A 26,795-nucleotide genomic window follows, 5' to 3' on the forward strand; every position below is an offset into this window, starting at 1 on the left:
CCCACCTCTACCCCTTCTTCAAATTCATAAATAAAGCATTGTTACTCAGCAAACACGTTTAACCCCGGCAAGAGCCAATATCAATGCATATCGGTTGTCTGTTTAATTCTTAAATTGAATAATCATCGTTTTAGGACTTAACTTTCGTACGTCGTACACCAAAGTTGTCGCACCTGCGTGTAAATGCTGTAGTATGAATTATTATACTAATGTTTCCATTAATCTAACAAAAAGTCTTTCTATCCCAGTAAATTTCGTAGATTAGAATTATAAGAAAGTATCCTGCATCATAATCTAACAATCTATACGATATGTTTTCCTCTAATTTCTAAAGCACAATCCGATACCACGGTTACCACCTCGAGTAGTCCGTCAGTGGCTAGTGGGTGAGACGGAAAGTCTGTGATATTTTTCTGGTTTTCTCTATTCCGACGATTGATTTAAAAGCTAATTGTAGTGTCAGTTGAAGCAAATCAGGTTTGCAGTTTATCATGCATAAACGTGGATTTGCCTTTAATGGAGTTGAGTGTTGAAATTCAGTGATTTTGCAGAGGTCGCAATAGCATAGGCAGACGACGCCATATTTCCCTATTTGTGCTTAGCACCAGCGCAGAGATTATAACATTGTAACGATTAATTTGAGGGGATCTCACTGCGTTTCTGTCAACTGAAGTGAAAAAATCCAGGACAAAGACTATTTAAAGACCCCTGTCCCCCAAAATGGCCGTGCAACCAACTAGCAGTGCGCTACGTGCTCTAGCTCTCGAGTACCGTAGTGTCCAGGATGAACCAGTGGAAGGATTTTGCGTAAAATTACTCAATGAAGATAATCTTTTTGAATGGGAAGTTGCCATCTTCGGCCCTCCTGATACCCTTTACCAAGGAGGTTATTTCAAGGTAAGTTGGGCACCATGCCGAGTCCGATTCCGAATTGTCAATTGTGGTGTGCTATTCCCTTAGCTTGCGTGTGAATGTTTTCTCAACGTATGGAAGTACCGGCTGTGTTTATGTAACATAAAACTGTCATTTCTTTATATTGTGGATACAAAATAGTACTCACCAGGATGAATTAGTACAAATATGGTCTATGTATGTTTCTTATTTTAGACCACTGGTTAAGTTTGAAAATATTTTGGCTGGATTTTGGCTTTTGTTATCCCTGGTATATTAAATTCTTACCTGTGACTCCGTCTATATTCCTAACATTTGTTGATTAACTCGTTTGTATTGGTTATTGGCTTGAATTGCTTTTAGAATTATTTTATACTGAAATAGATCTGAATCTAAATTTACCTAAACATGCCAAGTTCAAACACCTATTTGTGTAATATCAAAGTTAGATTTGTATAAGCCTCTATCCAAAGACCCCCTCTGTTTTTACCTGTATCCTTGAGAGAGCAAAGAACTCCATAAATCGTAGCAATGTGTCTGTTGGAGTGATGATAAACAGGAATAACGATGTGTCATTTTTTTTATTTTCCTGTGGAAGCAATTGGGTGCATTGTGGGGAGGTGTGTGTGTGTTGGGGGGGGGGGGGTCTGTGCCCTTGACTGAGGTCCTGCATCCATGCCAGGCAGGAAGACCTAGATATATTTCTTGGCTAAGGTTTTGAAGACTAAGGGGATATAAAAGCAGAGTACAAATTAGGTTTTGTGATCCTAGTATTTACCTAACTGTGTGTACCTATTTAACTGTAGTACGTAGGAAAGTAGCATTGCTTCTTGTGCTTTGTCATTTACTCAACAGTGATCAAATGATGACATCTGGGATCAATTTATAACCCAATGTAAACTAACTAGGTTAGCTAGGTGAAGGATTGATCTTCAATCAATCTATTGCCCCAGGTTTCGCAGGAGAGCCAGCACTTGACACTTGACTGGCCCACAGGTCATTCAGGGAAGTAATGATATGTTCTTGTTTAGGGACTGTTAGTAAGGGAGGGACATTGTACAAGGTGTTCAGTGTCTGTGTGGTGATTGCGTCTGACACAGTTTATGTTGCTAAGCCTATTCATTGTTGGCTGGGCTGGATGGTGTTTTTAACAGAAGCATGTCAGGAAGGTTTAATCTCGGACGTAACATGCATTAGTGGTATGGCACCAACACAAATGTTGTGTGAAGCTATGAGACTGATATACCAGTGTCCAGCTCCTGTTAGGTTTTTGGTAGCACAGGTACCTGAAATAATGTAAGTCTACGACTTTCTCTCCCTGTGGTTCTTGTATCACTTGTGACATTTATAACTACTAACTAAATCACCATATTTTTATTTGTCTTGTTTCGTCACTGTTACAGTATTAAGTCAGGATCACAAATTCCCAGGGAGATTAATATTAGTGATTACAATTTCAGACACTAATGTATATAGATCTTCAGATTGTTTCACAATATCACTTGTTGTTATGCAAGGAAAGGAGGGGTAGGGGTTGCTTGTGTGTGAATGACATTTTGATGCAGCCCAAAGGGATTTCTCCCCGTCTTCTCTTTTTCTGCATGAGGGGACGGGAGGGGGGGGGTCGCTGACTAACCTCTTTAATACAGTCAAATTCTTGCAGGCAACATTAGCTGTGTGATGATTCGATGATGCATCACAATAGTCGCGCTATTTAATATAAAGTTATGTCTGTATATTCATTCTCTTTCACTCTAAATATTAATAACCATGGAAAGAATGATCAAGCCAGTTCACGAAATATGGGGGTCACTCATCTACAACTACAAAATAAATATAATCAAGACGCCAATGCCGGCATCCTTGTATACGCACTTAAGCCTCAGATCCTACGTAGGTGTCATCATATGGAAGGGGATAAGTAAAGCGGCCTTGCTGTGGATGTGCTGTGTCTTATTATATTGCTTCTGACCCGGGGCAGTGGGCAGGATACAAGGATGACCCGTCATCCATGAGAAGCTAAGATGAAAGGGTGGTGGAATGGGTGGGAGTTGGTACGTGCCTTTGACTTTGGCTACCTCACTTATAAGGGGGGAAAAAGCTCTTGATATATAGATAGTATCAGGAAGATGATGTAGTACTATGAGAATCACATTACAGTAATCCAGTTCAAATTAACCAAGAGTGTTTACAGACACTGCTAGAAAGAATTTAAATAACTTTAGTATAATCATGCAGGTATAAACAGACTCCCGTATACAATCAATGTACCCTGTCTCTTTATAACTACATACATACATACATATACCAAGGCTTTTTCCCCCTTCCAAGGGAGGTAGCCACAAAAGGAAAGGCATAAAAACACTCCCACCCATTTCATCCCTAAATACACTCCACACCCCTCCCACCCTTCCTCTCATCTGAGCACCTCCTGGATGACGGGTCATCCCTGAACCCTGCCCACCGCCCTGGGTCAGAAGCAGTGTCGCAAGACACAGTACATCCACAGCAAGGCCGCTTCATTTAATCGGCGACCCCCCCTCTCCGTCCCCCTTTGCATATAAGGAGAGGACGGGGAGAAATCCCTTCGGGCTGCGTCAAAATTTACTCACACATACTACCCCACCCCCCACCCCCCCGCCTATTCCTCCTCATGCAGTCACAACATCATCCATATACAACCATTCTCCACTCACCTCTGTCTTCCGTCCTCTCCCTTCCTCTTTATAACTACAAATCCTTTAATCTGGATTTCTTCATTGATAATTTCCATGGCTATGAACACTCGAGTATATAAAGTTTAGATGCTGTACATATCGCTAGTATGCCACCCATCTAGTCAGCTGTGTGTGGACACCCAAGTTCAGAATATACGTGGATAAATTAGAAAGAGTAGAGAGAAGGCAACAAAACTTGTACCAGGAGTGAGATATCTATCATACGAGGACTGGTTAAGAAAGTTGGATTTCCCTAATTTATGTTTTAGAAGAAAGTAGGCAGGGTTGGGACTCAGTGAATACAGATATGAGATGTTCCAGATGCCCCAACCAATGTGCTGCAAACCGTTCACAACCAGAACACCAAAGGGGCCATCAGGTACCCCAGCGGATACAGTATTGAACTCAATTCCCAGGATTCGCTGCGTGCTTCTTACATTAGTTCATGACAGTCCTGTCCAGGCGGAGATGCAATCCAAATATTGAAAAACCCAGCGGCTTGCGGCAACTGACAGTGCTTATCCTACCAGAGGTTTTTCGCCTCCTACTTCATGGGAGTGGGTGTCTCTCTCTCTCTCTCTCTCTCTCTCTCTCTCTCTCTCTCTCTCTCTCTCTCTCTCTCTCTCTCTCTCTCTCTCTCTCTCTCTCTCTCTCTCTCTCTCTCTCTCTCTCTCTCTCTCTCTCTCTCTCTCTCTCACAAATGCTACCTCAACTAATCATTTCAAAACAGAGTTAAAAGTAGAATGGAAAAACCATGGTGACCTGTATCATTGCCAATTCATATATTATATCATCCAGCACTTCTGACACAGCTCACTTGGTATGTAGTTGTCAACAACTTGGTCACCAATCTCTGTCCATCTCAGTGCCCTGCACTGGGTAATTATTGACTATACAGAAGATAAATAGTTGATAGCACTTTATTCTTGTGCCCTTAATTAGTCCATAGTGTTTAAAACAGTAACCCTAATATATTACAGAGCTGCCTAGTGTAGGCCTTATTACGGAGTTGCCTAGTGTAGGCCTTATGGGCTCTTGCAGTCTCCTTCATTCTTATGTTCTTATACAGTATGGCATATGAATTACATGGTGTTATGTGGTGGAACACCCCTTTCACCTCGTATGAGTCAAATTCTCTTAGGCAGCATTTGGTGCTTGATGTACAATGATGCATCACAGTACTCGCATTATAGAATATAAAGTTACAGCTGTATTACTTATTCTCTTTCACCCTGAATATTAAAAACCACAGAAAATATGATACGACCAGTTCACATATTATGGGGGTCACTTAGATACAACTACAAAATAAATATAATCAAAATGCCAATACTGGCATTCTTATATGCCCACTCGCGCCCCATGACACCTACGTAGGTGTTATCATATGGAAAAGATTAAAGGAGTTCCTTGGTAGGAAGGCTGGGTTGACTTCATGAAGCATAAAAGAAGCCGATTGTATATTATTTGAGACAGACAAGTTTACAAGGTTTAAAATGTACCATACATAGAAAAAGTTGTACTACAACATCAGTGAACAACTTAAGTATGATTATTTCTAATTTCACTTAGAAAGTGAAATTAGACATAATCATACTTACATTGTTCACTGATGTTGTAGAACAACTTTTTCCCTCATCCAGGAGGTGCCAAGATAAGAGGGTAGAGGGGAGTGGAGTATGTAGGGGATGGAATGGGTGGGAGTGGTTTCAATTCCTTTGTCTTTTGGCAACCTTCCATGTAAGGGGAAAAAAGCCTTTGGTATATGCATATATTTCTAATTTGAATAGAAAGAAACTGTTGTTATTGGGTTGCCTATTGTCACTGGGCCAGGGCACGGATTAACAGAAGAAATCAGTTGACGTTGTGGACTCCTGCCAAAGGTCCTCCCTGATACTTGTATTTGTTTGCTACCATTGCTGTGCAGGTGTGACTGTACAAGTATGAGAGGCAGGTTGACAGTATGTGCATGAACAGTACGTACATAATTGCAGTACAGGGAAACCCCACCTATCTGTGACTCGCCATTCATGACCCTGCATATCTATAACTTTTCCAATTGAACCTAATCATTGAATATTTGCAATTCTGCGTATCCATGAGGCCTCTGCATCTCAAAGCTAGTACTTGAAAGTTTTTTCCTCTAATTTAAATCTTAAGAATTATTAATATTTAATTCATAAATGCTTTAGAGCAAAATAGCAATATACATTACACAAATTAATATTGAAGTCAAATATCAACATTGAAAATATGGCATGGTATGCTAGCATCTCTAGCATCAGTGTCCATGCTATGGCTGGCAAGTCACCAAAGGCTTGCTAAAAAGTCATTGAGTTTCTGATGATTTCTTGGTGATTTTGAAGCAGAACTTTATGCAGGTTCTTTAGTTCCATGAGATCTGTCATTGGGAAACCTCTAAATCACACATCATGTTATAATTGTAAACTCCTCAACAACTTGTCCACTCACAGACATGATGGGCCACTCTTAATTCACAAAGGATGCTGGTTGCACTTTGCGGGAAAAGGTAAATTTGCAAACGGTCGGAACCCTCCGTGTTTATCATTTTCATGTGCTGCTTTTTAGATATAAATACTGCAACTTGCACATTGGCTGGCGCTGTCAGGCCCTCCCATATCTCTCCAGGAAGAGACATTGGTTGTGTTGTACAAGTGTAAGACTTTCTATTTCATCAGCTTATAGTAGTTGGAAGGGAGTAGTCATTAGTTGTCAGCTCCACTGTAAAAAGGTGAAGAAAATGTTGAAAAAAATTAGCCCAGAGACTGCACCACGAGGCAGAGATGAAGATGTCACTTTTGATAAATGAGCAGCAGAGAAATAATTTTCTTTGACATCCATGTCACTTACTCATGGTTGATCTCTGTATGCATATGTGTGAGTGTGAGCGTGAGATTCTCCATGGTCTTGGAGCATATGTTGGTGGCATGATTGACAACTATTACCTTCCCAGAGAGCTCAAAGCATTTGTGTGTGTGTTGATAAACATGTATTGATAATGATGATTCGATTTAATATCACAGACACCCGCTATCAGGAGGCTGTGGTGGTGTCTGTCACAGAGGACTTTGTAACATGGAATTTAATGAACCATGTCCCTGGTGCAACACGCTGGTGGCAGGATTTGAACCGTTGTCACCTTGTTCTCCGTCATAAGTAGTGACGCTGTCATCCACTCAACCAATGAGCATCCTGTAGCGATATATACTGTAAATGTTGTAGTTTGTGTCAGGTTGACTATTGTGTGGATACATGAATGCATATGTCGTGTTCACCTGAGTTTTTTTGACAGGAAACCCACATTCCCTGACACTTGGTAACATTCCTCATCCTCACTCCCTGATCTCTTTAAGAAATGAAAAAAATGCCAGTTGTTGACACCTTTGTGAAAAAGCAGTGGACGCCTCAAAATCTCATCTTGAATTATTCTTTAGGTCTGGCTAGATTCCATTGGGTCATAGGTTTTTTCGAGGTGTCTGATGCAACTGATTGAATGAATAATTTCCTTTTCCATGGTGTGACATGTTGGCCTTTTGTCTATATTATATTTACCTAATTGTAGCATACAGGAAGGGGAATATATCCTGGGATCACCCCCTCCCCTTTTTTTTCCATTGCTGTATTTATATGATTTGAAATTCATATGTGGTTCTTGTTTGGGCTATACCATCTCGTCATTTCAGAAACTATTTTTATATATCTGTCAAACATATAACCTTTTTCAACTTGTTTTCATTACCTCGTGATGCTATACTACCCTGAATCAAAAGATTTTAAGAACATAACATAAGAACATGAGAATGATGGAGACTGCAAAAGACCATAAGGCCAACACTAGGTTGTTCCATGTCCATTACCAACTATCATCCCCATCCACAAAGTTGTCTAACCTTTTCTTAAAACAACCAATAGTTTCAGCGCTCACTACATGGTTATTAAGTCTATTCCATTTGTTGACCACTCTATTGGTAAATCAATTCTTTCTTGTTTCAATCTTAAATTTGAATTTGTCCAATTTAACTCCATTACTGCGAGTCCTACCCTGTTGTCTTAATATGAAGATCTTGTCTGCATCCCCATTGTTGAATCCTTTCACCCACTTGAGCACCTCTATTGGATCACCCTGCACTTTGTGTTTTTCCAGAGAGTGAAAGTTAAGGTGCCAAAGCCTGTCCTCATAAGGTAAATTTCTGAGCCCATGTATCATTTTGGTCATTCTCCTCTGTACTGATTTTAGTGAATTGGTATCCATTCTATAGGACGGAGACCAAAAGTGTATCACGTATTCAAGGATGGGTCTAATGTCAGATAGTTTGATAACTACAACACTTTTATTCAAAATGATCCTATTAATGAAGCCTAATGCTCTGTTAACTCTATTCCTAGCACTAATACACTGTTTCCTGGATTTAAGGTCAGGACTCATTAGAACTCCCTAGTCTCTCACACTCAATTTTCTTTAAAAAGGTGTTGTCTAGGGTATACCTGCTTTCTAGGTTATGCAAACATTTGCCATTTCACCAACCATCTGAACAATTTGTTAAGATCTTTGAGCAGTATCTCGGCATCTTCTCTCGGCCTAATTTGGCATCCTATTTTAGTGTCATCCACAAGCTTACTAACATCACTACAAATCCCAATGTCAAAGTCATTTATATACATAATGTACAATAAGAGGCCCAAAACCGAGCACTGGGGAACTTCCCTTTTTGTAAATTTTGTAGCACTTGATATGGAAGGAGCTAATTGTGATATACGTAATTTTTTTGCGACCTGAATGCCATGGTAGTAGAGTAAAGGCAAAAATTCTGCTGGATATGGGATGAATGAAAGGAAATGTTTTGACAGTTTGATACGTTATAAAGTATAGAATATTCTGATAAGCAAAATGTTTGGCTTATTTGTGTTTTTTAAACATCAGTTACACAGTTTTGTACATGTAACTGTATATTGAAGTTGTGATAAACCTTGCTAGAGACTAGAAAAGTGAAGGTATTCGGTTACAGTGTTAGTGAGCTCAAGTTCTGTTTAAGACTACGATACTGTATAGATTCTCGAAGGTGATTCATTCACAAGTCTCTTTGCTCCAGTTTTCAAGGTTCACTCCAGTCTCGAAGACAAGGGCACTGGTCTGTAGTATAACTGTAACAATACTCTTGGTAAAGTCTTTTGTTCTTGTGCATTTACAAGAAATTCAGTGAGTCAGCACACCGAGCAGTCAGGTTGTATCACCAGTAAATGTACTACAGATTGTGTGCTTGTTGCATGTGGGGTTGAATGTTGACAGTCTAGTAGTCAGGTTTAGAGACATTTGTTTCTATTGGTAGAAACGCTACCAGTCTCTTGAAGCAGTGTCGCCCCCAAGTAGGGGTAAGATTGTTAATAGGCTTCACAGATAGACGATGAAATGTTTCACCAAAACAATATCAACACAGAATTAGCCTGTTAACAGACACCAATGCCCAGTCATCACACAGAAGGCAAAGGGCATGTTTTCCATTGCATTCACAACCAAGATGACTCCACAAAATTCCTTCCCAAAGTGATTTGTGAGCTAGTATGGTAATTATGGCCTGATTTCATGGGCCACAGTGGGCCACAATTCTCATGCAAGAGAGATCATGGATGGCAGAATGAATGAAATGGAAAATTAATTTTATATATATATATATGCCTTGACTCTACCTACAAACCCTTGTCAGTAGCATATTGGTATCATTGCTTCTGAAAGACACGCACACATAAATGTGAGATTAGTTATGATGAATTGGAGAGTAAGGGGCAGGACTTGACAAGTTTTGCTCCTTTCCTGTCTACTACCATTAGTAAACACCCTGGCAGATGCAGGGATGACCCGTCATCCATGACAAGCTGAGATGGGAGGGATGAAAAGAGTGGTCGAGGGGAGTGAAGTGGGTGGTAATAGGTACATGTCTCCGACTTAACTACCTCCCATATAAAGAGGAAAAAGCTCTTTGTATATAGATGGATAGTAAGCACACACACGAAAACACTCATCAAAACCTTGATACGTCCAAGGCTGGAATATGCATCAGTAGTATGGTCCCAGTACAGAGTGAAGGATATTCGCAAAGGGCAACAACCAAACTGGTCCCCAGCCTGGCAGATAAACCATATGAGGAGAGACTAAAAGCACTGGGTCTACCAACTTTGAAACATCAAAGAGAAAGAGGTGATATAATTACAGTATTCAGGTCACTAAAGGGGATAGATTGCATTGACAGAAGAAATCTCCTGATTAAAAATGGGAGGGTTTTAAAAGGTCTTGTGAGTAAATTAAGAAAGACCATATTTCGAAAGGATTTGAAGAAATACATTTTTCCATATAGATGCATATGTGGAATAGCTTAAAAGGTGGTATAGCCCAAGCTCAAATAATACATCAATTCAAATTTAAATATGATAATTGGAAATCTAGGGTATAGAGTTGGAACTGCATATGGATTTGAGTTTAGGTATGTTAGAAAATTAGAGAATATATGGGACCCAATGAGCCACACACAAACCATACAACCACTATATGCCCATCCCATACATATCCAAGCTGACTCCCTCATTCCCATTTACGACATTAGCTAGGCAAAAACAGAAATGTCAATAAAAGCCATGGCAAAAGTGTACAATGGAATAAGGCCAGTCAGTGGGATATATTTTAGTATCTATGATGTGCATTGCATAGTTCGTATGGAAGGGATTATGGGGTAAAAATAGCTATGTAGGACATCAGGCTACAACAAAAACCCATTGTTAGCATTCTGATAAACGTTACGGTGTGTTATCTCTCGGAAACTGTGTATCTACCTTGTCTTTGTAGATTGTGGTGTAGTGTTCTGTTGATTATTCTGATTGTGTTATTGGATCCCTCAGGAGCTGTGAGGGTCCAATTGGGTTAGGGGGGGAAATTGTGGGACCCCTGGCTCGCAGACAAAGTTTTTAACCCGAGGATAGGTTTTTGTAACCCTTGATCTTAACGTAAAAAAGATAGTATCTTTTAACAACTTCACATAACATTGTTTATTACATTTCTTTGGAAAAAATAATGGAGAAAATTGTAAATATTGTGGCAATTTGAAGAATTTGGAAACATAAAATTTTGTCAAATATGTTTTGGCTCTTAACATGTAGTCATGTTATGTAATAACCTAGAAAGATTGATTAAACATGTATGGGGAATGCAGCCCTGATCATCTTGTACTGATTTAGCTTTGAATATAGTATATAACTGAAATAATTTCCTAGCTGGAGCTTCACCCTGTTATTCTATTAATTGTTTAGATACCATATACTATTTACATAGAAGGGTCTTACAAGAAAAAGTCAAACTCTTAGGCTTCCTCCTTCCCCATTTTTCCACAAACTTGAATGAACTTTTTTATGTTGAATTCTGGAAACTTGAGATGTTCCTTCCAATGGTTATATGATCCGTCACTTTGTCATACACCAAAAACTGACTATATATTCTTGAGTGCCAAAATAAATTTGTGTTGTATTGGATTAAAGTATCTGTTTAGTTGAATGAAATATGATAAGAAATTTGGTTTTATGTACAATCAGTTGTATACCTTTGAAACATATGCTAACAGAACTGATCCCTAACAAGGCTGGATAGAGAAAGATTGATAAACAGATAGGTGCATTAAATAAGTGTTATGCCATATCACTTTAATGTTTGTCATTTTATGAAATTTAGGATTATATACTACAGTGAATGCATTTGTATGTTTGTTCCCTTCAGAAAAGAAATTGACTTAAATTGTTGATTATATCTACACCATGGCAGTGTCTTTTGCCTGTAGTGAATGTTCCTCTTGATCTGAATAGTATCATACTAAAGATGTGGTGTCATAAAGGTGGTAGCTAAGGGAAGGACTTAGTACAAGTTTAAAGTGATTAGCCTTTTTATTTATTTATTTATTTATTTATTTTTTAATTTATTTTGTTCATTTATTTTTATTTATATTATTTTATTTATTTATTTTTAATTTTTTATTTCATTATTATTATTATTATTATTATTATTATTATTATTATTATTTTTATTTTTTTTTTTATATTTTTTATTAATTTTTTTTTTTTTTTTTTTTTTTTTTTTTTTTTTTTTTTTTTTTTTTTTTTTTTTTTTTTTTTTTTTTTTTTTAGGTTAGTCCTCAGTTCTCAAAGAATGCTGAGTTGGTTTTGCCTGTAGGGTTGTTATTGAAGTCTTTAAAATACTGGCTACAGAAAACATGCATCCAGTATCTCATACAGGGACAATGATAATATGAAACAGCTGTTTCTCATCTGGGTTTTATTCTGCGTGAAAATATCTTTGGCTTTTATTATTATTTGTTTAATTTGAAATAATTTGTGTCAAATAAATCCCCTCCATTGAGTCTTTGCATTTTCGAGGAAGTATGATTCCATGGGAACTTGGGGAGTCGTGCATAGACGACGATCTCAGGGAAATTTCATCTGCTGGAGTGATAACCATATGAGCCTGTCAGTCTCTCTCTCTCTCTCTCTCTCTCTCTCTCTCTCTCTCTCTCTCTCTCTCTCTCTCTCTCTCTCTCTCTCTCTCTCTCTCTCTCTCTCTCTCTCTCTCTCTCTCTCTGGGTAGATGCTCGCCTTGGCTGGCTTCTAGAGCCATTATTGTTACATTTTATGAACGTCATTATTGTTGTTGTAGTTCTCTAGAACAACAATGTCACACCCGTTATTGTGAAGGGTGCATGCACTTGTGTCATGGGATTGTCTTTGTCGTCAAGTCCGAGTTTTCTACAATGGGCCTAAACCCTCGTCACGTGTTGGCTCAAATAGTTTTGTGAAGTTGGACGGAGTTTGTTTGGTCTAGATTGCTGGGCCGCGCCTTCTGTCTTGTTTGGAACGCACATACACACACACGACTAGGTGGCGCATTGGTTAGAGTTCCCGGCCGCCGCTACGGCGGTCCGGGTTCGAATCCCGACCAGGGCTGACATATCAGTGTCGATGCGCTGCGAGTTGTTACTCCAACTCTCATGGGCGGGGAGTTGTGTGTGTGCATGCGTACATGTAAGGTCACAGTATTGCCCATAGATCGGTCATGTATGATCTCTGAGCTCCCATTCGGGAGGGTAATAGCTGTCGATCACGAGTCCAACACGTGATCCAAAAACTATGGTGAATCACACACACACACACACACTAGTGTTACTACTTTTTTGTATACTATAATAGGTAAAATGGCTAAGTACACATGTACACACGTGTACACACATGTACATAATTATGCACACACCTCCCGACCCTCAGTCCACTGGCGCCGCCCATCTGCGAATGAGAGGAAGCGTTGCCCCCACCCCCACCCACTCCACCTCACCCTCCACCCACTCCACCTCACCCTCCACGTGCTACCAGCTGTTCCTCGGGACAAGGGTGATATTAGATTACATTTACCAGTTCGAACCGTCGAACGTGTTATGGAGTTCGTAAGAATCCATCTCGTTCTTGGAAAGGTTTCTTAGTTGTTTCTGTTCCATTGTTTTTTCTTTACTTGTTGCGTTTATCATGTAGACGCCTTGTCCCTTGTGCTCACGGCGGATATAGGTAGATAGGACCCCACGTGTTAACTAACAGAGACAAAGGAGATTGAGGAGACTTTGTTCTGAAGGTGGCTAGTCAGCTGTTTTTACGTCATCGTCGTATCAGCTGACCGTGGTAAACATTCACGCGTGCGGGGAAATAGACCTTATGCCAAGCTTCCCTAAGGGTGGGTTTAGCTTGTAGACTGGTATCCTCTCTTGGTAGGAGAGCGTCCTGGGGGAAAATGAGCCTTATGGAGGGGTGCTGGTAGGGTGTTGGGGATGGCGGGGGAACTGTGTTGGGGGTGATCGACACTTTGGGACGGGGCGGAGGGGTCCGTCTGCCACCCGGGGAGGGGGAGGAGTTGGTGGGGGGGGGGGGCGTGCGGGGTGGGGGGTTGCTTGTAAACGCTGTGGTGAACTAACGACGCTGGTAGTTTCTTAGAAGACCTCCTCCTCCTCCTCCTCCTCGTCTTCCTCCTCGTCTTCCTCCTCCTCCTCCTCGTCTTCCTCCTCCTCCTCCTCGTCTTCCTCCTCCTCCTCGTCTTCCTCCTCGTCCTCCTCCTCGCCTTCTCATCTTTCTTCACCGTCTCTTCCTCCTACCCCTCTTCCTCTACTTCCTTTACTTCCTCCTCCTCCCCACCCACTCCTCTTCCTCTTCCTCTACATCCTTTGCTTCCCTCTTCTGCTCCTCCTCCCCCTCTCCCACCCGCTCCTCTTCTTCCTTTGCCTCCTCCTCCTACTCCTCCCCTCCCCCTCCCCCACCCACTACTCTTCCTTCTTCGTTCCCTCATCTTTCTTCACCTCTTCCTTCTGCACTCTCCTCCTCCTCCTCCATCACCACCCACTCCTATCCCTCTTCACTTCCTCATCTTTCTTCACCTTCTCTTCCTCCTCCTCCTCCTCCTCCTCCTCCTCTACCCACTCTTCCCTCTTCACCTCCTCATCATTCTTCACCTTCTTACTCCTTCATCTCCCCTCCTCCCCCTCCCCCACCCCCACCCACTCCTCTTCCTTCTTCACCTCTTCTTACCCCTTCACCTCCCCTCCTCCTCGTATTCCTAACCCTGTTCCTCCTCCTCGTACTCCTCTTCCTCTTCCTCTTCCTCCTGATCTTTAATCCAGGAAACAGTGCATTAGCGCCAGGAATAGAGTTAACAGAGCATTAGGTTTCATTGCTAGGACCGTTACGAATAAAAGTGCAGAGGTAATTATCAAACTTTTATCTGGCGTTAGTTAGACCCATCCTTGACTATGCGGTACATTTTTGGTCTCATTCCTAGAGAATGGATATCAGTTCACTAGAATCAGTACAGAGGAGAATGACCAAAATGATACAAGGACTCAGAAATTTACCTTACGAGGAGAGGCTTAGGTACCTTAACTTACACTCTCTGGAAAGACGCAGAGTGCGGGGTGATCTAATAGAGGTGTTCAAGTGGATCAAGGGTTTTAACAAGGGGATGCAGACAAGGTCATCATATTAAAACAGTAGTGCAGGGCTCGCAGTCATGGATTTAGATTGGACAAATTTAGATTTAAGAAGGAAATGGGCAAGAACTTGTTTACCAATAGAGTGGTCAACGAATGGAAATAGACTTAGTAACCATGTAGTGAGCGCTGAAACTATCGGTTTTTTAAAGATAAGGTTAGGCATCTTTATGGGTGGGGATGATAAGTGGCAATGGACATGGAACTGCCTAGTGTAGGCATTATGGTCTCTTGCCGTCTCTTTCATTCTTATGTGTCTCCACCTCTTCATCCACCTTTGAGATTTTTTGTCATTCCCTCCTCTCCTAAACCTCCCCTCCCTTCCCTTCCCCAACCTCCTCATCCCCCAATATCCTCTCCCACCTCACAAACCTCCAACCACCCCCTCCCTCCCAAACCTCCACTCCTTTCCCACCCCAAATACCTCTCCCCCTTTTCTTCCCTCCAAGCCTCCCCTCCCTCCAACCCCTCCCCTCCCCCAAACCTCCCTCCCCTCCCCCAAACCTCCACCCCCTTCCCTCCCCAAACCCGTCTTTCCCTTTCTCTTCCCTCCAACCCCCTCCCCCAAACCTCTCCCTTCCCTTCCCTCTCCCCCTGAAACCTTCACGTTATGGTTCCCCCCTCCCCCTCCCCCTCCTCGCTCCTGTAGGGGTAGGGGGTGGGGGGGCACATGTCCGTCGGGCTTCGGGCCCCCTGACGACCATAAAAGGTTTCCGCTTGATGGCCGCGGCGGTGGCAGACGGGCGGCAGGTAACAGGGAGGCAGCGCGGGCGGCGGCAGCAGCAGGCGGTGGTGAGGTCAGTCTGCCTGCCTGCCTGCCTGCCTTTCTGCCCTTGGCCTCGGACGCCTCCTTAAGCTACTTAGCACAACACCCCTCTATCTCCATAACCTCCCCCCCCTCTCTCTCTCTCTCTCTCTCTCTCTCTCTCTCTCTCTCTCTCTCTGTATTTCTCTAGCTCTCTCCTGTATGTCTCAGTTTTCTCTTTCTCGCATTCTTCTTTCTCCTCTCTCTCTCTCTCTCTCTCTCTCTCTCTCTCTCTCTCTCTCTCTCTCTCTCTCTCTCTATGTATTTCTCTAGTTCTGTCCTGTCTGTTACATTTTCTATCTCTTTCTCTCTCTCTCTCACTCTTCTTTCTCCTTTCTCTCTCTTCTCTCTCTCTCTCTCTCTCTCTCTGTATTTCTTTTGCTCTCTCCTGTCTCTCTCTCAGTTTTCTACTTCTCTCTCTCTCTCTCTCTCTCTCTCTCTCTCTCTCTCTCTCTCTCTCTCTCTCTCTCTAATCTTGTAATGTCCAGAACATGTTTGTTTTAAGTGTTTATTTGTATTTTATCTTATTTCTTTTTGTGCCTCAGAGTTGGAGTCAACACTCGTCTTCTGAATAGAGCAAAGTTGATGATAGAACCAATAGACAGAACCCTGAACAATTTCAACTCCCATACATTCCCCCTCCTCATCCCCCATCGTCTCCCATATCCCCTCCCACCCTCACCTCACTCCATCTTCCACCCTCATCTTACTCCATCTCCCACCCTCATTAAACTCCATCTCCCACCCTCATTGAACTCCATCTCCCACCCTTATCTCACTCCATCTCTCACCCACTCACCCTCCATCTTCCACCCACTCACCCTCCATCTTCCACCCATATCTTACTCCATCTCCCACCCACTCACCCTCAATCTCCCACCCTCACCTCACACATGTCCCCTTCTATAAATGGCTTCACTCAAATTCCCATCTTTAAATACCCACTACCTTCCATCACTCAACCCCCACCCACCCCTCAACCCCCATCTACCCCTCAACCCCCATCTTCCCCTCAGCCCCCACCCACCCCTCAACCCCTATCCACCCCTCAACCCCCACCCACCCGTCAACCCCTATCCACCCGTCAACCCCCACCCACACCTCAACCCCCACCCACACCTCAACCCCCCACCCGCCCCTCAACCCCATCCATCCCTCATCCCCCACCCATCCCTCAACCCCCATCTTCCCCTCAACCCCCATCCACCCCTCAACCCCCATCCACCCTTACCCCACCACTCTCCCATCCCCTATCTCTAACCTCCAACCCCCCACTTCTCCCCACCACACCTCACCCGTAATTCCACCCTCAGCTCATCCCCCCTAAAACCTCACCCTAATCTATTCCCCCTCTCACCCTTACCCCCATGTCGCTTCCCCGTCTCCCGCTCTTATACTGCCATGTGGTGCCTGCCCCCCTCCCCCTCTCCCCTTCTCCCCCCTCCCCCTCTCCCCCCCCAAGGCCATAGAGGGACGTCCTCCCGCCTGCGTGCCTGACCTTCCCTCTCCCCTCTCCTCCCCTTCCCCTCCCCTCCCCTCCCCTCCCCTCACCTCCCCTCCCTTCCCCTCCCCTCCTTTCACCTCTTCCCTCCTTGTCCTTCATCTTCTCTTTCCTCACGTCTACCCCCCTCTTCCCTTCCCTCCCCTCATCTCCTCTTCCCTCCCCTCATCTCCTCTTCCCTCCCCTCCCCTCCGCTGTTCACTTCTGTATCCTTCTATCTTGTAACCTCTTCCGTATCCTCTCTTCAAACTTCTCCTCTACAATCTCTACCCTCATCTTCCTCTGTCCTCACCTCTACCCTCCTCTTCCCTCCCATCCGTTACCTCCCCTCCTCTCCCTCCTCTCCCTCCTCTTCTCTGCTCCCTTCTGTATCCTTCTCTTCTCAGTCCTCTCCTCTATCATCTCCACTTTCCTCTTCCTCTTCCCTCTTCTCTACCTTCCTCTACCCTCCTCTTCCTCTTCCCTCTTCTATACCTTCCTCTCCTCTTTGGGCAAAATCGAAACTTCGTTTTCTTCCGTTTTCGTCCGTCAAATGAATAAAACTCGTTTAATTAGCCAAAAGAAAACGTTATACCCAGGGTCGTTGGAGCATTGTCATGTTGAAGTAGCCTGGATTGCTTCCCGGGTTTGTTGATGAGTTTTGGAGTGTTTGTAGTCCGCCGCGGGGCTTGTCGTGTTTTTTGGAGGAGTCTCCATCACTTCAAAGCTTTGTCTCTGTGTTGGAGTGGCCTCCAACGAGCCGTGGCTTTTGTGTTGGAGAAGGGTTTTGTGGTTTGTCGCTGTGTCGTGTAGTTGGTGAATGTCGACAAGGTGTAACTTTTTATGCTATTTTGAGTGGTGGTGATGGGTTTTCAACCAAGATGAATAAAATCGCGTGGCGGCAGTTGTTATGTAAGAAAATAGTAACCTAAATTGAAACCATCATGGAAAGAGGTCAGTTGGCTTTTTTATTAGTATTAATTAATTTATTTATTATTATTATTATATACACAATTTTGATACTGCGAGATACAGAGACGGGACACCATGAGTGTAGCTCCCCTTCCCGTAAGATACAACCGAGTAAACACACACACACACACATATATATATTTTTTTTTTTTTTTTTTTTTTTTTTGGGGGGGGAGAGTGCAAAAGATGTAGGGGGTAGGGGAAGATAGGATGGAGAGGGTACCCTCCTGGGGTGTTTTGTCGAGTGGAGGTTTGAGGGCTGCAGGTGGAGGAAGAGGAGGAGGAAGAGGAGGAGGAGGAGCAACGCACGTGTTTCTTGAGGTGTGTGGGGGTGGTGTCCGTTTTTTATTATTATTATTTTATTTATTATTATTATTATTTTTTAGTTATTGGGATATGCCCTCGATCTCCCCCCTTTTTGCCACCTAGGGAGGGATGGGACGATGATGAATAAAATCGCCAGACGGCAGAACGGTACTGAATTGAGTTTGGCTAAGAACGTAAGAAGGAAGAGGACTGCAGGAGATAAGGGAAATGTTATCGTGTACCAAGGAAAATTGGGATCTTTGTTATCCGGGATGGGGGGGGTGATGGAGTTGACTGAAATAGCCTAGTGTTAGCATAAATTGATGGATAAATAAATGAATAAATAAATGAAATAGAAAGTGACATTTGGGACGGAAAGAGATTAGGACGGACCCATAACAAGGTGGGATACCGAAAATAATAATAACAACAACAGTAATAATGATGATAATAACAACAGCAACAACATTAATGATAACAACAACAACAACAATAAAATATGCCTAATCGAGAAAAGAAAAAGTGAAAAATGACAGGCGGGCTTTCAGAGGGCGTTAGTGTCCTCATGTGACCTTATAAGGTCAGAGAAACCTGATAGATCGACATAGGGCCAGAGAAACTTTATTGGTCCTTATAAGGTCATAGGGCTGAAACAAAGTCCCCTGTAGCTAAACCGAGCAGGATTCTTGGAGTTCGTCAAGGATTCGTTCTCGAGAACGGTCAGAACAAAGGTTCCCCCAACCAGTCCTGGGATAGGTTCTTCCTGGTAGACAGAGGCCAGGTTCTTGTGTGATTAGATAGTGTTGATAGAAGCTCATCAGACTTGGTTCTTGGAGCGTTGTAGGTTCTTCCTGGTAGACAGAGGCCAAGTTCTTGTGTGATTAGATACAGTGTTCATAGAAGCTCATCAGACTTGGTTCTTGGACCGTTGTATGTTCTTCTTGGTAGACACAGGTGCGATTAGATACAGTGTTGATATAGAAGCTCATCAGACTTGGTTCTTGGACCTTTGCTAAGATCGAAAATGGGGTCTTGAGTCACGGGGAAACCTGAGTTTGCAGTGCTGGGAAAGAGTTAGGTTTATAGGGCTGGGTAGGAAATAGTTTTTATTTTATTTATTTTTTACTTATTTTGTTTTATTTTGTTGTTTATTTTTTTGTCTGACTGTAGACACTAACTGGCTCCTTTGTTATTGAAGATGGGTTAGGGTATACTGAGTGCCACACAACTGAGAAGAAATGTTGGCTGGAGTCAACATTCAAAAGCACCACTCGCCGGGACGGTGGTGTTCTCAGAACAAACAATAGTAATGATGACTAATAATAATAGTGGTGATAGTAATAATGATTATATTAATATTGTTGCTTCCGAGTTTCATTGACAGCCCCGCAATCGTCATCAGCGTTTCTAATTAGAGATCCTTCAGGGAAGAAACTTCCTTGGATATTTGTGTTGTAATAGTGTGTGTCCGTTTCTGTTATCGGCAATGAGGAACAGGAAAATGGGAGTGGTCGCCAGTTATCAGCTCTATCAATGCGAGAAAAAAAATCCCTGCGGGAGGGGAGTAGGAAATAGTCGAGGTTGATAACCATCTTCGTTCCGGTCCGGAGACAGAGTACCGGCCCGTCGGGGCCGCGCTTCCGACGGATATGATGAGTACGTGTACGTTCTTCAATACAGGAAGCTGGGAGACGATCCTCTCCGACGTAAACCTCGGAGGGCCACCAGTTGTTGGTCTCACAGGGTCATATGATCCATTCGGATGGGTTTTTGGACTCTGAAATGGCGAGTCTGCTTGAGGAAGGAAGCGAGTGAGCGAGCGAGCGTGACGGGTCTTGCAAGCACGTCCGGGTGCACAAGGGGAACCTCTGTGTGTCTTTGTTAGTAGACAAAAGGAGCGGAGGTCTCGCCAGTGCAAGAAGAGAAAGTAGAAGTCTTTCTAGACAGGTCCCTTCCCCGAGTTTGACACCAATTCAATTTGTTTTACCTTAACTTGACCTAATTTTACTTAACCTAACCTTCTTTGACATATTGCCAGAAATCACCAAACCCCATGGAATGTATGGGTAATCAAAACATAGAATAATAATAATAATGACGTCATTCGAAGTGCAGTGGGAAGGGACCTGAAGCTCTGGGAAGGGACCCCGCAAGGAATGAATTCCATATATATATATATATATATATATATACATATATATATAATATATATATATATATTTTTTTTTTTTTTTTTTTTTTTTTTTCGTTCAAGAAGGAAACCCGAATAGTACCAAAGCTCCGTATTCGTGGTCGTTCCACCGGTGCCCTAAGGTCGACGCAGCTCCATGATACAGAATAGTCTTGGCCACAGTCTGTGTTAAACCGAAACAGCTGGGGGACTTGGGCAATGAGGTGGTCAGAACTCTTGAACTACTTTGTAGTTCTCAGAAGTAATGTTTGTTGGTAACATTAGTATATTTCTGAGTAGAAGTAACTCGTTTTAATCTAGGTGAATACTAGAAAAATATATCCATTACACAGTAATATATATACATATATATATTTATGTGTATATATATATATATATGTATATATACATATATATATATATATATATATATATATATATATATACATATAATGTGATTCACCATGGTCTTGGATCACGTGTTGGACTCGTGATCGATATCTACTACCCTCCCGGAAGGAGTAGGGGGTTGGGGGAAGGGGGAGTGGGTGTTGGGGGGGGGGACGTCGTGTGGGTATGATTAGAGTTGCTGGGAGGCGTCTGCACGTGCGTATTTCCCCCCTGGAGGGGGGAAGACAGCGGTGGGGGGATTTTTGCTATGCGTGTTTATATTTATTCATTTATTTATTCATTTATCTTTGCATTTGTCTGTTTATTCTTTATTTGTTCTATATACTTGTTCGTTTATGTGTTGTATTAGTAAATTTATGTATTCTTGTATTCGTTTGTTAATTTGTATTTGTATTTATACATTTATATAGTTTTTATTCATTATTTTATTATTATTTTATTTTATTATTATTATTATTATTTTTCGCATCCGACCCAGATATGGACCAAAAGGTCTCCTGTCGGCATGCTCCACCTTTGTAATCCTTTATTCATTTGTTCTTTATTGACATGTTCTTTATTTGTTTATCCCTGTATCATCGTTGTTCTTTGTATCCAATTATCTATATATTTGTTTATTCACTTATTATTTATTTGTTCTTTGTTTACGTAACTATCTTGTATCAGCATTGTTCTTTGTATTTATCCATTTATATATTTTTTAATTCATTTATTATTTGTTCTTTATATGTTTATTTAATTATCGTGTATCATCATTGTTCTTTGTGTCTCCCATGTTTCTGCAATAGCTTGTATATGAAACTAATGGAAACTCGTTCATCCTTGCGTGATTTAAGTTGAATCAGCATGATCAGTATCATTCACACAATATGCTGATTCGATAATATTGTCTCCAATTGGTTCCATCCGTATGACGTCATAAGAACATAAGAATGAAGGACTGCAAGAGACCATGAGACCTACACTACGCAGTTAATGCCCATTTCTACCTGTCATCCCCCACTATACTATTAATGATATTGTGATTATATGTGTATGTATGAAAATATATATATATATATATATATATATATATATATATATATATATATATATATATATATATATGCGTGTGTGTGCGGAATATTCGCAATTCTAAATGGACCCTGTTTGCACAAATACAACCATACAGGCTAAAACGTATTTTAACCCCTAAAACGTACACACCCTTAGATGAAATCCTTTTGCTGTGTATGTATATATACATACATGCATGTTTGCATATATGAACGGATGTAATAAACATGCAGAATCCACTTAAAAGTGCGAATATATATATATATATATATATATATATATATAATTTTTTTTTTTTTTTTTTTTTTTTTTTTTTTTTTTTCAAAAAGATTGTGAACCATGAGGTGCCAAGATAAGAGGGAGGGAGGCGGGTGGATGGGAGTGGAGAATGTGGAGATGGAACGGGTGGGAGTGGATTTTATGCCTTTGTGTTTTGGCTACCCCCTTGTAAGGTGGAAAAAGCCTTTGGTATATGAATGCATTGTGATCTGGTACCATGACAGACGAAAACATGAGTCGGGGATTAGGCGGCAAGGAAGGCGAGCGGAAGGAGGTTGAGCATTAGGGTCGAAACAGGTTAGGTTGGTGGAGGTGAGGGTGGAGGAGGTGGAAGTGGAGGGGTGGATTTGGGGGTGGGGTGGGAGGAGGAAAATAGGAGTGGGACGTATAAGAGGAAAAGAAGGAGGAAGAGATGACTGGGGGAGGTGGAGGAGGAAGATGGAAGGTGGATGAGGTGTTGGAGAAGGGAGATAGGAGGTGGAGTGGTGGAGGAGGAGTGGTAGGAGGGATATAGGAGTTGGACGTGTAAGAAGAATAGAAGGAAGTGATATGTGGAGGAAATGGAGGGGTGGGAGGAGGAAGATAGGGATGGGACGTAAAGAGGAAGAGATGGAGGAGGGGTGGGAGGAGGAGGAAGATAGGAGTGGGACGTATAAGAGGAAAAGGAGGAGGAAGAGATGGAGGAGGGGTGGGAGGAGGAGGAAGATAGGAGTGGGACGTATAAGAGGAAAAGGAGGAGGAAGAGATGGAAGAGGGGTAGGAGGAGGAAGGTAGGAGGTGGACGCGTAAGAGGAAGAGGAGGAAGAGAATAGTGGGAGGAGGCATATAGGAGAGGAAGGAGGAAGAGATGAGTGGGGGAGAGGAAGAGTGGGAGGAGGATGTGTGAGAGAGGAAGAGGAGTGAGTGGAGGAGAGGTGTGGAAGAGGAAGGAGTAGGGATGAGAGGAGGAAGAGAAGAGTGGGAAGGTGAGGTAAACTCAGAAGAGGAGGAAGAAGTAGGAGGAGGAGGTTGAAGGAGAGGAGTTGGGGATGGAGGAGGAGGAAGAATGGAAGAGGAGGGTGAGGAACAAGTAGAGGAGGAGGTTGAAATAGAGGAGTGGTAGATGGAAGGAGAGGAATGGGATGGAGGAAGAGTTGAAGATAGACAAGAAAATAGAAATAGAAGTTGATGGAATAAGGTGAACAAGAAGGTGGAAATAGAAATTGATGGAATAGGGCGAACGAACACCACCCAGAGTCAATTCCTAAAAAGTTGAGTAATTGAAGGATCATGCCCTTTAGTTGAATAAAATCAACTGACGGCTCCTGTGACAAGTATTAACGATCACGTTGGTCTCAAACTCTGAAATTCTCACGCAAGCCACTCGCTTATGGATTTCTGTTCTTTAGCGTATCTTGGGTTCCTTGGGTGTTTACTAAGTTTTTCTCAAATTGGGTTGTTAATAGACCCCCCTCCCCTCCCTCACTCCCCCCGCGCCTCAGGGGTTATTAACCCCGTGTTAAGAACCACCGGGGGTCCTCAGACTGATTAAAATCGCCTGACGGCAGGTAGGGCAAATGTACGCATGAATAGGATTGGAAAGGAATCTTGATGACAAACTGACCTTCACGGATGAAAATGTCTGACATTGACTCGGGCGAAGGACAGACAGACAGACAGACAGACACCTTCGTCAGACTCCAACTGTGGGTTGCTGGAGTCTCTTCTCTCTCTCTCTCTCTCTCTCTCTCTCTCTCTCTCTCTCTCTCTCTCTCTCTCTCTCTCTCTCTCTCTCTCTCTCTCTCTCTCTCTCTCTCTTGCCCTCTCCCCCGTCTCTCTTCTTCCCTCGCCTTCCCTTTCCCTCCCTCTCCTTCTCTCTCCCTTCCTCCCTCTTCCTTTCCTCCTTCTCTCTTTCACCAATTCTTCCATTCTCTCTTTCTCCCATTCCGTCCTTCTTTCTCTCCATTCATCTCATTCTCCATCCTCCTTCTCTCTCTCTCTCTCCCCTTTGTCCTTCTTTGACCTTCTCTCTTTCTCTCCTCTCTCTCTCTCTCTCTCTCTCTCTCTCTCTCTCTCTCTCTCTCTCTCCATTCTTTTTCCCTCTGTTCCCCCCCTCTCTCTCTCCCCTTTGTCCTTCTCTGACTTTCTCTCTCTCCTCTCTCTCTCTCTCTCTCTCTCTCTCTCTCTCTCTCTCTCTCTCTCTCTCTCTCTCTCTCCATTCTTTTTCCCTCTGTTCCCCCTTCTCTCTCTCCCCTTTGTCCTTCTCTGACCTTCTCTCTTTCTCTCCTCTCTCTCTCTCTCTCTCTCTCTCTCTCTCTCTCTCTCTCTCTCTCTCTCTCTCCCCCCTTTGTCCTTTGTCTTTCTCTCTTTCTCCTCTTTCTCTCCCCAATAGTGCCTCTCTAGTGGTCTTGTACCGCTGTGTCAGGTATCCGGCCGTAGTTCAGACGCCCACTCCGGGGCCCCTGAGGTTTCCCGGCGCCAGGCAGGCAGCTGTCGCCAAAACTCCCGCGAGACATGATATCGTGATCAGGGTACGCAGTCGCCGAAGGAGGAGACTTGGGCCTTGGGTGGCCGGATATGGCGACAAAGGAGGAGGAGGAGGAGGAGGAGGAGGAGACAGGCAGGTGGGCCCTCGCGTGTCGTCGACCTCACGTGGAGGTTGCTTCCTCTCCTCATCCTTCCTCCTCATCCTACCTTCTCCTCCTCCTCCCACTTCCTCCTCTTCCTCTTCATAATCCTCCTTTTCTTCTTCCTCCTTCTCCCCTTCCTCCTCTTCCTCTTCATAATCCTCCTTTTCTTCTTCCTCCTTCTCCCCTTCCTCCTCTTCTTCTTCCTCCTTCTCCCCTTCCTCCTCGTCCTTCTTTTCCTCTTCTTCCTACACCTCATCATCACCCACTCTTCTCCTCCTCCTCCTCGTCTTCCTCCTCTTTCTCCTCTTCCTCCTCCTCCGCCTCCTCCTTCTCATCTTCCTCCTCGTCCTCCTTTTCCTCTTCTCCCTCCACCTCATCATCACCCACTCTTCTCCATCCCCTCTTCCTCCTCCTCTTCCTCCTCATGTTCATTTTCTTCACCGTCCTCATCCTCGTCCTCATTATCTCTCTTCCTCCTTTTCCTTCTTCCTCTTTGTCTTCATGATCATTCTCTTTAGCTGTCTTCGTCTTCCACCTTTTTCTCCTCCTCTTCTGCCTCTTCCTCCACCTTCCTCCTTCTTTCTCGTCCTTCTCCACCTTCCTTTCTCCTTCCTCCACTTCCTCCTCTTCATCTCCTTCACGTTTTCCTCTACCCCCTCCACAACCTCCTCCTTTCTCTTCTTCCTCTTCCTCTTCACGTTTTCCTCTACCCGAACCTCCACCTCCACCATCTCTTCCACCTCCTCCTTCCTCCTTCCTCCTCTTCTTCACTTTCTCCTCTACCCGCAGCTCCACCTTCTTCCTCTTCCTCTTCTCCTTCACGTTCTCCTCTACCCCCACCTCTACCATCTCCTCCTTCACCACCTCCTCCTCCTTCCCCTCTTCCTCATGTTCTCCTCCTCCACTCCCTCCTCCTCCTCCACTCCCTTCTCCTCCACTTCCTCCTCCACCTCCTCCAGTTCCTCCTCCACCTCCTCCTCTTCCTCCTCCTCTTCCTCCTCCTCCACTTCCTCCTCCACCTTCTCTTCAGCTGTTCTTGCAGATAATCCTAATCCTCCCGTTGCTTCTGCTCCATCTCCTGCTGCTGCTGCTGCAGGTGCTTAGGCTAAGCCCAAAGGTCAGGCCAGACCAGGTCAGGCCAAGCCAAGGCGTCTCTATTTTGACTTGGGGGGGGGGGAGCTTGCTGGCATTTTGCATAATTTCCGTAATATTTTTTTTAAGAAAAGAGAGAAAGAGAGTGAGAGAACAGTGTACGTGCATAATTTTCGTAATATTTATAAAAGAGAGAGAGAGAGAATAGTGTAATTACATAATTTTCGTCATATTTATAAAAGAGAGAGAGAGGAAGAGAGAAAATAGTGTACGTGCATAATTTCTGCAATATTTATTAAAAAGAGAGAGAGAAAAAAATAGTGCACGTGCATAATTTCCGCAATATTTATTGAAAAGAGAGAGAGAGAGAGGGAGGAGAGAAAATAGTGTACGTGCATAATTTCCGTAATATTTATAAAAGAGAGAGAGAGAAGTGAGGAGCCTACGCCAGGAGGCGCTGAGTATCTGCGGCCGAAGCCGTCATCTTTGCCCTATGTACTATGTGTGCTTTAAGGGCTGTTAGGGCAGGGAACGGTCACTGCTGGGAATCGGAGACGAGTGCGGGATTCGAGCCCATGACTAAGCCAATGCGAGACCAGCACGCTTCCGATGACGCCACTTGCGTGAGTTCCTGGGCGTTGTGTCCGTTTGTTTTCTCCCATTCTCGCCCTTCCTGTCGGATGGTGTACATACATTTGTCTCTCCCACCCTCTCCCTTCCTCTCCCCCACCCTCTCCCTTCCTCTCTCCCACCCTCTCCCTTTCTCTCTCCCTTCCTCTCTCCCTTCCTCACTCCCACCCACTCTCTTCCTCTCTCCCACCCTCGCTCCTCTTCTCCCCCACCCTCTCCCTTCCTCTCTCCCACTCTCGCTCTTCTCCCCCACCCTCTCCCTTCCTCTCTCCCACCCTCGCTCCTCTTCTCCCCCACCCTCTCCC

General features: G+C 43.5%; 1 protein-coding gene across 1 annotated transcript in view; it reads left to right on the forward strand.

The window, feature by feature from the left end:
- The first annotated feature begins 365 nt into the window (after positions 1 to 365).
- Positions 366 to 26,795, forward strand: part of LOC143017451 (ubiquitin-conjugating enzyme E2 R2) — a 281,829-nt gene continuing 255,399 nt past the window's right edge. The window contains exon 1 of the mRNA XM_076172206.1: positions 366 to 897. Coding sequence (XP_076028321.1) covers positions 721 to 897 — 177 coding nt within the window. The 5' untranslated portion in view covers positions 366 to 720. The remainder of the gene's footprint in view (positions 898 to 26,795) is intronic.

This window comes from Oratosquilla oratoria, chromosome 32 (genome assembly GCF_046742065.1).
Source record: "Oratosquilla oratoria isolate Oo_2021 chromosome 32, ASM4674206v1, whole genome shotgun sequence".
Taxonomy (NCBI): Eukaryota; Metazoa; Arthropoda; class Malacostraca; order Stomatopoda; family Squillidae; genus Oratosquilla; species Oratosquilla oratoria.